This window comes from Tubulanus polymorphus, chromosome 6, assembly GCF_964204645.1.
Source record: "Tubulanus polymorphus chromosome 6, tnTubPoly1.2, whole genome shotgun sequence".
NCBI lineage: Eukaryota > Metazoa > Nemertea > Palaeonemertea > Tubulaniformes > Tubulanidae > Tubulanus > Tubulanus polymorphus.
Window position 1 is genome coordinate 8,154,095 of NC_134030.1, and position 14,187 is coordinate 8,168,281.

General features: G+C 37.4%; 1 protein-coding gene across 6 annotated transcripts in view; it reads left to right on the top strand.

Annotated features, from left to right (window-relative positions):
- The window catches only part of LOC141906758 (N-acetylneuraminate lyase B-like), a 45,219-nt gene that overhangs the window by 3,828 nt on the left and 27,204 nt on the right, over positions 1-14,187 (top strand). For 2 of the 6 annotated variants that reach the window (XM_074796099.1, XM_074796096.1), the window contains 8 exons: positions 7-77; positions 491-578; positions 678-811; positions 1,088-1,180; positions 2,121-2,275; positions 3,884-4,055; positions 4,599-4,640; positions 5,416-7,613. In XM_074796099.1, coding sequence (XP_074652200.1) covers positions 7-77; positions 491-578; positions 678-811; positions 1,088-1,180; positions 2,121-2,275; positions 3,884-4,055; positions 4,599-4,640; positions 5,416-5,840 — 1,180 coding nt within the window. In that variant the 3' untranslated portion in view covers positions 5,841-7,613. Of the gene's footprint in view, positions 1-6; positions 78-490; positions 579-677; positions 812-1,087; positions 1,181-2,120; positions 2,276-3,150; positions 3,297-3,883; positions 4,056-4,598; positions 4,641-5,415; positions 7,614-14,187 lie in introns of those variants that run through there. The other 4 variants (XM_074796097.1, XM_074796098.1, XM_074796100.1 and 1 more) reach the window with 4 other exon arrangements.

Sequence of the window (14,187 nt, forward strand, 5' to 3'; positions counted from 1 at the left end):
TTGTAGGCAATTGAACCTGGATTTGATTGACAAATATGTTGACCATTTACACAAAAGTCAAATTACGAACATATTCGGTAAGTAGATCTAAGGTTTTGTTATGATTCACCCCAGTCACTTCAGTTCAGTGCCTTCGAAGTTGCTTAAGTTGTGGTACAAATTGAAATGAAATGCTAGAAAACCATTTTTTGTGAATTCGATCTCCGGTCAAGCACTTGCCACTTGAATACCCTGATAATAGATTGGGTACAAAGCTAAATGTACAGATTTGCCGCGAGATGACTTGCAGCTCCAATCAGATTTCCAGGTGTATAATCACCAGGGTAATTTTCAGTAGTAAACTAAAACTTGAAAAAAAATGGGCTAAAATAAGATTTCCGATTGGCTAGACTACATCATCTTAGGTGCACGTAGCAGGTATCAGGCTCAACCCATTCAAGTAACCAAGGCCAGTTTAATGTAGTGTGAAACACTATTTATTCTCTTGTAGTTTGTGGTTGTACTGGTGAAGGGATGTCACTGTCAGTGGATGAGAGAAAATTAGTCGCGAAAAAATGGATTTCGTCGGGAAGAGAGAAGTAATGTTTCGATATGTATCTTGTTTGATGATACTTAACTAATCAATTAGATTCTTGAATGATATAACTGATATTTCCCGTATTTCAACGTAAATCTAGGTTGGATAAGATCATCATCCAAGTTGGAGCTCATAACTTAGAAGACTCGAAAGACCTTGCTGCGCATGCTCAAGAAATCGGAGCCGATGCTATTGCGTCATTACCATCATTGTTCTTCAAGCCGAATACAATAGGTCGGTTTCAACGCTTCTTTGGTATCATTTAAAATCAGTTCCCGATGAAAGTCATATTAGTATATCTATGGATAGTATATATTTGAAAGTGGTGTTTGTTATTAACTTCGACTTGAAGTCCATTCTGCGTGTTGACTAGTGATTCTCACTCTTCAACAAGACAGCGCTGTACCATAAACAATGATTTAAAGCTAAGACTTAAATTTCATGATAAATGTAATGGTTCTTCTTTTTAGAAGGTATAGAATAGAAAATGTTATTCGTGTTATTTTTTAGATGATTTGATCGATTACTGTAAGGAGATCGCGAACCAGGCTTCAGACACGCCCTTCTACTATTACCATTTACCAGCTTTAACTGGTGTTACATGTGAGTAGATTCTGAGCGAGGCGATTTCCATAAATCATGGATACTAACCTTATGATTGGGATTAAAGTTGCTTTCAATTTCATTTTGCTTTACTATTGGGGAACTGACATTGTTTCTCTGGCAGGATCACTACAATCGTTCTAGACATATTCATTCGAAAAAATCTTATGATATTTTGCTTGGATATTAGTCAAAGTTTGCCATCCCAAAATAATTGTCTGTTTGAAATAACGCTGACCAAAGTTTTGATTGTGGAGTGGTAGGTGAGTAGGTGAACAAATTATAGCATAATTTTAGGGCTAAAGAATAGATATTTCATCATCTTATTTGCACTAAACACCATATCACGAATCGAACAGACAAGTATTTCAGGATGGCCTTAGACAAACCAAACTTATTTTGTTCAATACTAGCATATGTCTTGAGTTAGCAATGTATCGTGGGTGACCTACTATAGGGGTGGATCCAGCCATAAGTCAAGATCGCCTTTTTGGTTGAGAGGGTCACTTCATAAAGAAATAATCAGTATCCCTGGAGGATATGGACGAAGGCCACATAATGAAGGGCGAAGCCCTTCATGCCAGACTCCAAAGTAACTTTGGGCCTCTGTTGTTGAATTTCCAATACACGTAGATGCAATTTCAGAACTATTAAGGATCTGTCCGAAGATAAACCAAACAGGCATTGTGATACTTCCGAATCATTTCAAGTATTGAGACAATGATCAGGTCACTCAGTTTTCTAGACCATCTGGATCCGCCCCTGTACTATGTGTAAACGACTTTCAGTCATTACCAGTTCTTAAACCAGTTCCCCGTTTCAATCAATTTGATAGGACTCATTTCATTCTGTTTTGCTCATCTGACTTATCGTCTATATCACCGCTATGCATGTTTCACTCTTGTGTTATATTTTGTGTTGCGTTGCCGTTCCGTCGCAGTTGATATGGAAGACTTTTTTCGGGGAGCCCGCAAACGAATACCCACGTTACGTGGCGTGAAATTTAGCGATGCTAATTTTGATATGGTGTGTGGCGTTATGGAAATGGATAGCATGAAATATGGGGAATTTGAGGTGTTTTGCGGGAATGATCTGGTACGAAAATGGAAAGAAAGTAGTGTCCCACCCCCTGGTTATGGGTTATGCTTAGTGTATTTTACTCTTTTTCCTCTCCTTGACATCCCAACAATCGTATAATGATTGGTTTCTGATTAGCATTTCAGCTACTAACTATTATCTGATCTCTGTTTCTGCTCAAGCTGCTAGGAGCCATCTGTGCAACAGCATTAGATATGCATGTTGATAAGTGGCTAATATGTGGCTGCATAAGATTAGAGCTAAACTAACCGGTCAACTGCCGGTCATTTTATTTAGATTGATCCGAATGATAGAACAGATCAGTAACTGCTGAGCTTTCTGAAGTGCTGATGGGTGACTTGAAAGAATATTCTTGTTCATGCATCAAATCTGCAATTGATTTCAATTTTACCAGAATAAATGACCAAGGCAGATTGGGTATGTTGGAAGAAGTGTCATTAGGGGCAAATCTACCAATGCTTGGTTTTACTGAAATCTCTTACATGAACAGGGTGGTCACTGACCTAGAAAACCTGGAAAACTCAGGGAATCAGAAAAACCAGGAAATTTGGATAATGCTTTTTGACCGCATGTTTCTTTATCAATATGTAATTCAATGAAAAATGAATTAATTGTAACATTTGAACCCTACAAATTTCTCTGATTCACATTCACTCAGGGAGTTATGTGTAGTGGGGCGGAAAATTCAGGGATATGTAAATGGGTGGAAAGTGGCAACCCTGAGAACTATTTCAAGGTGCTGAATGACAGTTATGTCTACAGAATCGATGGTTCTATGTTCCAACAATACCCTGAACCCTCACTGCTTGTACAATCGATGTTTGCTTTGATTTTCTCGATGCTCACAAGTTCCTTGCCCTCCAAAATTGCAGTGTGTATGCAGGAGTTCTTCGCCAAAGCTAAGGGTCGCATTCCCAATCTTGCCGGCGTGAAGTTTTCATCTTCAGAATTCATGGACGCAGTGAACGTATTGAGAATGGACGACGGCCATTTCCAAGTCCTTCTCATCTGTGACGAGGTAAGAGTGTTAATCGAAAGGGGTGTGGATTTTACGGTAGGTAGGTCCAACTTCTGAGTCAAGCACTCTGAAGAATCAGTAAGTAACAGAAAAAGTTTGAGGTTCAAACCATTTTCAGATACTGGTAAATTTCCAAGATTCCAATACTCAATTTGAATTTCTTTTCAATTGAGGAAAATTCAGTTTGACACATTCACTGCTTATGCTGCAATTTTCAGAAATTCAAACTGCCAGCCACTTCCCCTTTGCCAGTTTGGAAAACAGCTACGAGTCAATTAGTAGTAGTTGTATTAGTTATTGTCTCTTTTAGATGACTGAATTTATCAGCTTCAAACTAGGAAAAGACCTACTTTGAAGTTCAACGTGTTAAGCTAATTCAAGTTAAATTTGAATTAAGATATGACATTCATTTCTTTGGGTCCATCAGTGACATAGTAAGGTGGAGCAACTGTCTTTGCGCAAATTAAAGCCATCCACTTGTGAGAGGTCACTCCAGTTACGCCCAATTTACATGGTATCTAAAAAACTGTGTATCTCAAATGTTAATCTGCATATACAGCTGACTGGTCTTATGTGATTATTTTCAGTTATATCTGGGTGCGATGGCACTGGGTATCGAGTGGGCAGTCGGTTCGACGTACAACTTCATGCCGCGTGTCGTACATCGCATGGTCGAAGCATTCAACCGCGGTGACATCCACCAGGCTAAGCTCGAACAACGTCGCATTCAAGACGTCATTCGCGTTCGTAATAAATATGGTAAATAGCGGGCGGATAACACGATCATGAATCAAATTCATCTGTTTTAACCTTGAGAACCCACGAGTTCAATTATGGACCTCTCCTAATCCACCCGGGGTCAATTTTGATCTATCCAAAAACCATATCAACGTGAAAATATATCCAAATGGGATATTGATTTGGCATAAGAGTCACAAAAAAAACTAAAAAAAACATGAATGCGTCATTTTATCTTCTGCCAGAAGTATGCTTTGGTTCCCCGGGGTTAGTTAGAGACCTTATCTTTCAATTGCTATCAATTAACAGTCATATTGTGGCAAATACCGGTGGAGCGATCTTTCTATTTCAAAATTAAGATTGGAAAATTTATCTAAAGGTGAAGGAATAATATTTCTTATCACTCCTCTTATCACAAAACTTGTACCTGAAATCCTGTCGCAAAGCAATACCGATAGACCGATACTGACTCACTAAATTAAGCCTTCGATTCGAATGATTTTGATTCGAAAGTTTTAAAGAAATGTTTCTGATATATTTCTGGAATATTTACGTGTTATTCAGAGCAACTACAAGCCGGACAACATGCTACACGCCCTACCCATGGTAACATAGCTATCTTTATGAAATTTTAATCATACCGCTGTCTATCTTTCTATCATCATGCATGGTTGTTTTTCACTTCTGCCGATCAATGCACCGATGGTGTCATCTCGTAACGTCACTGAAACCATATTTTCCCAAATCCATCTCATACTTTATATATATATATATCCTCATAGTATGTTCCCCAAGACGATAAATTGTAGTACAGAAAATAACTTGAGACAGCGTATTTACATGTCATAGCTTAACTCGGGTAGAATAAAACCTGATGCATGGATTCAATGAAGAATGATTAAAATCATCCATTATTCAAGAAAAAATGGCTTCATTTGCTTCCGATGGACACATGAACATATTTTGCATATTCAGTTTTCCTGTGGTCATTGTTGATTCTTTGAATGAGCCTCTTTAGCATTGTTTAAAATCAACTTCTTGACTTTTTTCTCGGAAGATTTTCAAATCATAGAGATTTATAGCATTTCATTCCCCCTTTCAATGTGTGTGCCTGTGTGATCTAGTAATTTAGTGTTTAATTATTTCAATTTCAGTGTCTGAGGTGAATTAACATTTTGTATTATACTGATATTTTTTTCTTACGTTTAAAACTAGTCTGTGAGAAACATTTTTCCCAGGGGAGTGTTTCATAGACAGACAAAGAATTATTTGATGCAAGGGAATATACGTATTCTATCTATGTCTATGAAACTGGCCCCAGGTCTGTTGGAAATCTAGGTGTTTCATTGCTTTCTAATGATATTAATCATTTTCGATGTAGGCAAAACGGTTGCGGAAACGAAAGAATTCATGCCGCTGATCGGCTTAGATATGGGACCTCCGCGACTGCCATTGAAACCATTGAGCAACGATCTGCGCGAGCAATTTCGAAAAGATCTCGAAAACATCGGCTTTTTCACGTGGATCCAAGAACGCGTGTCGAGCGTTTCGAGTCCGGTCCGATCGCCCTCGCTCGACCAGTCATCGGGAGCGCCGGTCAAAAAGCGCATGTTAAGCCGCGGTACGAGTCTGCTGACGTCCGATTCGGACGAGCCGAGCACACCACCGCCGCACGATCACCACGGCACCCACGAATTACCGCACAGTACATACACGCCGCCGCATCATTCGTCATCGGCCGAGTCGAAACGTACGTCATTCGAACATCACGGACACTCGAACAGTATCACGTTACTGACCGAATAGAACGATGCAGAAAATCGAAGCTGGACAAAGCGAGTTTAACCACGCGGTAAGAAAATGAAGTTCGCAGTTTGCTTTATAAAGGCGACCATCCGGAGTGGAGATTAGGAATAGATCGATTATATCTATGTCTTTACATGTATGTTGTCGCTATAGAAGGCTTCGCTTCACTAACATTTGTTAATTCAGGCTATGTTCAATTATTGTGTAGAAGTAGAATAATGTACTAATAGAGTAGACCTCGCTTAATCCCGATCAGTTCAGTCCAGATTCTGATCCAACCTCAATATTATGTCTACTGATTGGATATTTTCTTATAAGCTGGATGAATTTCATCGGTTTTAAATGACCCAGATTAAGCGCGGTCTGCTGTTATAATGATAATTGGTCAGAATACTGATCTCTTTAGGGAGGAGGTGGTTTGGATCTAGAAATGTGATCGATTGAATAACGTATTCTACTCAAAGTATCAATGGTTATTTCTAAAATCTTAAGTGGAATGGGATACATGGATTATCATCATACTGCGCTATACCGAAACGAAGTGTCTTTTCTAGTGTTGTTGGTTCTAATTGGTAAATCAGGAATATGGTCATTAAGATCGGCCAATCACAGAACATTTAACATACTTCGATTGAAAGTAAGATTCCTTTTGTCAATGAGGATTTGATTATCTAGTCCATTTGATGCCGGAACTAGTTCAGTTTGCACCCGGTACGTTAAATTTGACGTGAAAATTACTGTTGTATATTATCATTACTTAGTTAACTATAGAATCAACTCTCATCTCAGGACTGTGTGGAACTGGGTGCTGGGCTGGTTTAGTCAGATTGTAAAGTTCATATTAAAACTCATCCTCCCTCGGCGAGGATTCGAACCCGATGGCATCGCTAGACTCAACCACGGCACACAACCCTGCCACGCTTGACCGGGTGCACAGGTAAATGCGCAGATTTGCCACAACAAAACTTGCAGTCACCAATCACATTGCCCCCTGCATAATGTTCGCTGAGGAAAATTTCATGGATTAACTATAACTGGAATAACCCAGGCTAAAATAAAACAGGATTTCTGATTGGTTGATAATGACATCATCTGAGCTGCACATGTAGCCGTGCACTCGGTCTGGTATGGCAGGGTTTCGCACCGTGGCGAGTCTCGATGCTATTGGGTTAGAATCCTCTCCGGGGAAGATGGTTAAACGAGGACAGTAGAAATGTGGCATTATCTTCACGGATGTTGTGCTATTAATCGTACATTTAACCAGTTATTAATGAAGCATTTAATGTTACTTTACCTCTAATGTTGTTGTACGTATGCGAAATTGATCTCATCATGAATTTGAAGTTAATCTGTTGAAATATGTATAAGTGTATGCCGTAAATCTTCCAGGGAAATGTGTGCTTATCTTCCTGCATTAAATTAGTTTCAAAGTACCGGTACATGTGTAATACTGAGTGTGCTTCTAATGCTACAAAACTTCAAATGAAGAAAGTTGATAGAACAATTATTCCTACCCAATTTTAAGATTGGATTCAGGTAGTAATGTTTTTTAAGTAATTTTTTTACCATTCCGTTTTCCTGCTTGTTATTTAGGCAAACTAATTGTTTTGAAGATAGAATAGTGTGAAGTATATAGGGATGTTGAGTAAGCAGACATTTTTATTGTTTTGACATTGATTACGAATTAATGTACGCATATTATTATTTTATCAGTATGAATGTATCTTATTTAAGTATATACAGTATATATCTATATATGGAAGAAATAAAATGTTAAGTCAATCAATACTCATTTTATCAATTATTATATCCTGTTAGTATCTATCTAATTCAGGAATCAATAGGAGATTTGAATCTTAAATCCATTGTGAAGAAATGAGCAGAAACTTCTGAAGCAGTGTAGGAAAAGGATATAACTAAAAGGAGATATTTTCTTTGAACATACGTCACACTTTTTCAGTCATTATTTCATATGGCACTGATCCAGCAGATTCTTTGAAACGATGTGCATTTTTACGCCTGGCTCATTGTCGTAGCAATTCAGAATTAGTTTCGTTTCATTTCTTTATTTCCGTGGATTATTCCGCTGTATAACGAATATGATCTGACCTAAATCGCTACCGATGATGACAAGTCTTCTGACGCATATTTCACACAAAAGCCGTAGTATTTTTCGTTCGTGCGAATGAACAGGATGGGTTTAGCTGAGCTACAACGAACTGTGGACACTGAGAGCGATTGTTTAATACGCTATTATTAGCTCGGGTTTATAGCGTCTTACGTAAACTGGTTGGAATGTTAGTTATTCTAGTTATTTCTGATGGTTTACATCTCTGTAAAGTAATCACTTTTATTATATATTGCGTAGATAGGAGGTTCAGCATAGTATTAGAAATATCCGATGGTAGCGAGTGCAATGCGCGCGTCGAAAAGAATTTCAGAAATATACCCAATACACTACACTACGCCTTGTAAAACAATAGAACATTCTGCTAACACTTTTCATCTAGATGTTTACATTTAAAAACTACTACTACATAGTAGTTTTTGGGTATGAATGTTAAAAGTCCGGCACTGAATGGAACTGAACACGCCTAGTCTAGACGGCGTACAAACACATTAAAGCGTTCCTGTAGATTTTTTCGTTCTTTTATTCAAGACTTCAAGCGAATGGTAATTGATGAATTGGGAAGCAATTTTTCATGCTAAGCCACAAGCGATTCTGCCATCTTGAGGAGAAATTCCTTACTACATTATTGAACGTTTACATTTTTCGGTGATGATATTGAATAGGAAAAGTATAGTTGTACGTGCGTTATACAAAAAAAATCTATTATGATCATCTGAGTGGCCGAAAACATGAATAGGAGATGCAATGAGCCTCGAAAAATGACACAGATGGATAATAATAACATATTCTGTTTTATTGCCTCATGCTGCCCTCTTTTAGCAGACACATTAACTTGCATAAATATGGGTTAAGGTCTTCTGGGTCAACTGAGGTATTTTGATTCTGTGTTAACAGTATTAGCTACCGCTGTCTGCCATCGGAGGGCAGCACTGATGCATTTGTTGCGTAAATGCGTAATAGTGTGACTTCTATTTTTGTACGTGTATATATGTATATAAATATATATGTATATAGCATGTCTTACATAATTGCATGAAACAAATGGGGTAAATTGAAGGTACTGACTAAATATTCAACATTCTGAGTTCAGATTTTGATATGATTAATTAGTTGATGTGACTGAGTTCAACAGATAGCCATTAAGCTGGATTTTGATGTGTTGATGACAACGCTACAGACCAAAATAGATTCTAAAGATGTCTGCGCAGAGCACGGGTACAAAGTTACGTAATTGTCGGGCCCGATATTGCGTAACCTTTCCTGCGTGGATGTGATTGATTTATACATCGGGCAGCAATCGGCCTGGATTCTAGGGGCCCGATTCAAATAATCGCGCGCGACGCGCAGTATGACGTTAGCACGTTTGGAATTTGTTTTCGATTGAAGTGAATGTCATCAAGGATGATGATGATGTAACTTAATGTCAAACTGTGTTGTGAATATTTTTCGAGACGCCAACGTTCCATACTTTAACTATACTTGGAATAATGTTTAGGATTTCGACATTAACGGATTCATGAAAGGATTAACTCGTCGTAATCATAATTTTCATAGGTTTCCGCCTAATTCTTTACAGGAGCAACCCCAGAATTGGTTCTGTCATACCAAACGCTCGAAATGTATGTATTTTCAGATTAACTACATGTCTGCCTGAGCAAAATAAAAAATTCAGACACTTATGACGCTTTTTCGCATAATCGAACCAAACGCATGGTCCTTGATGGCCACCGTTCAAATTCCCGCCATCTTAACTTCAGTTATTGCTAGCGCCACCTATATCAAAAGTTGTTTCTTAGAAATTGTTATCGACGTTATCTTTAGAAATTCATCTGAAATTGTTAAAAAATGGATTTCTTATAATATGATCAAGCCCAGTTGATGAGACCGGACTCGTGTCTCGGTTCGGTAACTTTTTTTTCAACTTCCTACTTTTTTCCTTGGTCACGTGATTTAGAGTTAGAACATTTTGTTTTGGCGGGAAAAGCTTTCTTTGGTGCGATCTAGATACTTAAGTTTAAATTTGGTGGACCCAAAAAAACTGCAGCATTGATGCCCTGATCACCAACAGAACAGATTTAGGGTTGAAATAAGTTTGACAGATCAATTCAAATGTTCAACAGTCAATGTAAGGCTAGCACAGTTACAACAATCTCCCTGGCTCCCTGGACACTTGTATACCTGTGTGTATCCCTTTTCTAGTCGGGAGGTTAAGAACTGTTTTTCAAGAAGAAAGTTACCTGAGAATGAGTTTGACCAATTGAAATCAGTGCGTTATGGACATGACAATCTTTCATTTGATTCCATGAAGATATGAAAAAATTCATTACTTCTTGTCGATATATGTTCAGTGCTAGTATTGCTACCACCTTCATTGTAAAATCAATATCGCGGTAAACGCTATTTATTTCGAGGCAACGTCGGAAAAACAGTCGTCAATAATATCCTTTTCTTATTCATTCCACGGCAAGTCAAGAGCATGCTGAGAGGGTCTGTACGCTGCTGCCAGCTTGCCAGACACAGGCGACCACTCAATTGGCATAAATCTTTAATAAATGCAGACGCAAGGTTGAATATTTTGTGACAGATTTTCCTCAGTAACCGTAACCGTCAACGACGATGACGACGATGGCAGAAGAAGCAGACGGCATTAAGATATGCGATAATAATTAACCGTTTTGTGCCCTGATAACGTACATAAGTAATTTTAATGTCTAGACATGAAGGTACCAACGCGGCTACACGGAAACAATTTCCGCCATTTTCCCCCTGATAATCGGGTTTGGCCAAACAAATTTTTGAATATGCAATATCTTTTCAATGTACGGAATTCAGCGCAATGACAGCATAGCAACTGACATTGGAGACCTGTTATTATAGAAGATTTGAGTATGAAATATATAGCAATCGTTGAATTTGGATTAGTAAATGCACGTATATATTTGATAGCTTAAATGGAGATGGATTAGTCTGAAACTGGCTGTAACCTAACCCGAATTATGTAATTTCTTTATAAAAACATATTATGGTTATTATGAATGTTATTTTACCATTTGTCTTTGATTCACAAATAATTCAGTCTTTTCAACAGGATTTTGCCATTTTTAAGTATCTCGTACTTAGATGAATACAACGGATTTCCAACCATGTTATTTGCAAGCACGTTTTTGGCTCCCTCGAAGCAGAAATGAATTTGGTCAAGGAAGAGGGATTTGTTCCGACATGAAGAAATAGATACAACATGATGAAATGTATCCGCTCAATATACGTAAACCCCTTTGCCACACAGCGAAGCGGATATGCAATCAAGTACAGTGTATACTTGTATATATATATCGACAGTTTTGTCTATGTATGGTTAATAATGAAATAACCTTACGTGTTGATATTCCTATACTTTCATTTAAATAAATTATCTTCGTCGATGTGAGGACATATTTATTGACCCAATACAATTGCACTTATTGATATAAGGACGTCTGCTGTCTGACTGTATTTAGTTAGCAACCAGACACCCAATAAAAATCGGTTTGACAAAATGTCAATGATTTATAGACCTGGAAGTCGGCACGAACAATTCATATAGGTTGATTATTCAAAGAGAAAAAAATCCCAGCAAAAGTTCGTCATTTTATAATTCGGAAAAACCGACTTTTGAACCCATAACAATACTGAAATCGTGTATTTGATCTTAGCCCAATAGAGAATATCTGTTGACTACCTTGAAAACACATATTCTCATGGTATCAGATATATCATTAAAGGTGAAATATATCGCAAACACACCTACTAAATAGGCCATTTTCTAAAGATAATCGTATGTGGTTGCCAGCATACTGAAAATTATTTGAGGTTTAAATCAAATGAAATAGCAGTCAACAATTGAAAGTTGTACTTTGTCCCTCATAAAGGAAACATTGACAGTTCAGGTGACTTTGATCAAATAGAAGCTTGAATTCTATCGTGACATTTGATTTATGGTCAAGATTCTTGTGGTTAGATTGACGTGTTTGCGGTTTTGAATCTACAGTCGCTTTATAATTCAAAGCTTTTTTATCAGATGCAGATATTTTTCAAATGAGAACCATGGATACATGATCAGACATGTGCCAACAATTATTTGGAAACATGAAGACTATTTGTTCCAAAATATTTAAAAATTGAGAACAATCATTCTGGCCTCTTCAAAGGCTGAGACAGATTTTGAATTCTGGAAAGGGAAGGAGGATGTGGAAGCCATGTTATCATGTTGTGAGGAATATTTTGGCTGACTGGGGTGTCTGAAATTTAGGAAAATTAATACTTTTTGGAAGCATTTTCTCCGTCAAAACAAGAATATTGCCAAAGCAAGTAGATTTTTCATACCATAATGTGACTGAAGGGCAGTATATAAGGCCCCTTTTTTATAAGAAATGAGCTCCGCGCAGCCCCCTAAATCCACCTGATAGTTTAGCACGCTATTGAGCTGCTATTTTTCAAATTTTTAAAATCAGAATTAGTTTCTCGTGAAAGCTGAGAATGCTCATTCGATGCGTTTTTGAGATTAGAGCTTATTTTGACGATCAAATTTGATGAACCAAGATTGTCTAAAAGCGTATACTAATGTCAGATAACCAACTATAACTGCTTTTCGAGAAAAAAATAGTCATCGCTAATTTTAGACAAAACGTATACGTTCATTCATGTCGAAAAACTCAGTTGAATAGGAAGTTATGTTTTTTAACGTAGGCGTATATCATTCATGCAAGCTATACATTTTTTCCATGCATTTAGCTATTTTATAGAAGGCCGCGTATACAATGATTCTGTTCAAGAAACAAGCATACGACATCGCGACGCCATATTTAGAATAAACATGTGATGTCTTATGCAGTCACCTTAGAATTTGCCTACGTTGCATATTTATATCCTTTAAGAGCCATGGTAGCCAGGCCAGAAATTTCAAATGTCTCGTTCGAGGAGGCTTTTTCAGAGCTACTGATATCCTAATTTTCTGCATTTATTAATTGCATTCGTCCTGATAAATTCCGATATATGCGTATACAGAAATTTGAAAGGCATTACTGAGTGTTCGATTGCATATTTTATTGTATTTCAACATAGGGCACTGAAAACACGCGTTCTGTGTTCTGCGATGTGTTCCTTAGGAAAGAGTCAGCTCATAGCTATCGAAAGAATTTGGGATTTTCCAAATATTCAGTTGTGTGAGTTTCACGATTGATACTCAAAAAATCTTTCAAATAATTTTCATCATATCACAAATATGGCTTGAACCCCTCTGAATACCATCTCTCAGAATTGAAATGAACATTTGTATTGAAGGCATTGTTGTTAGCAGCATTTTTGAAATCAATGTTAACCTATCTGCAATGATATTGATATCAAATATAATTAGAAACAGCGATATGTGGCCTAAATGATTAAATAACCAGTGTAAACCAATCTGTACATGATGGTCGTTGTTTTGATAAGCAAACAGTTTTTGGGATTCTCCATTTGTTTGAACGCAAGATATGTTTTTCGCCGTACCGGTATAAGTTACCGATGGCTCACAAAAAAAGTTGCAGCCCAATTACATGTGTACATTTGACAGTCTGTCCGTTTGTGTAGTATTTGAGTAAATTGGGATAATTTATGTGCCATTTAAAGTCGTTAGTTCCTCCCATCCCGTTTACATTATAATGCTGAATGCCGGCTGATCATGCACCCCGTATAAGGCTATTTTCTGTCACTCATATTTCATACTGCACACACGCGCACGTGCAACTGTGAGTATACAAAAACGTTCATCGACTTCAACAGTGAATCTTTAAAAACATCATCAATAGCCACATTGTCTAATGACACAATATAAAATCAACGATAGATTATTCATACAATCCACCAAGTTTTAATTCATCAATCCGTCTTTGATCTCAACCGATATTACTAACAAATGCAGCTCCCACAAGCAAGGGCCATCTATTTTTTGTTACAAACGTCCCATAAATATATATTTATAATCAATCCAGGGATTTCTAACTGCCTTTAAAAGAAACAGCATAGCTTACCTGTAAAGAAGAAAAATATTCCCTGTTCACGGGGATTCAGAAAAAAGCATTTGCTTTACATAATCGGATTAAACGCCTAAAGCCGAAATAGGATACATTTCTTGTCTATCATGTTCATGGTATAGATTTCTCCTTTTTTCATGGATTTTCATGAGGATAAAAGCATTTA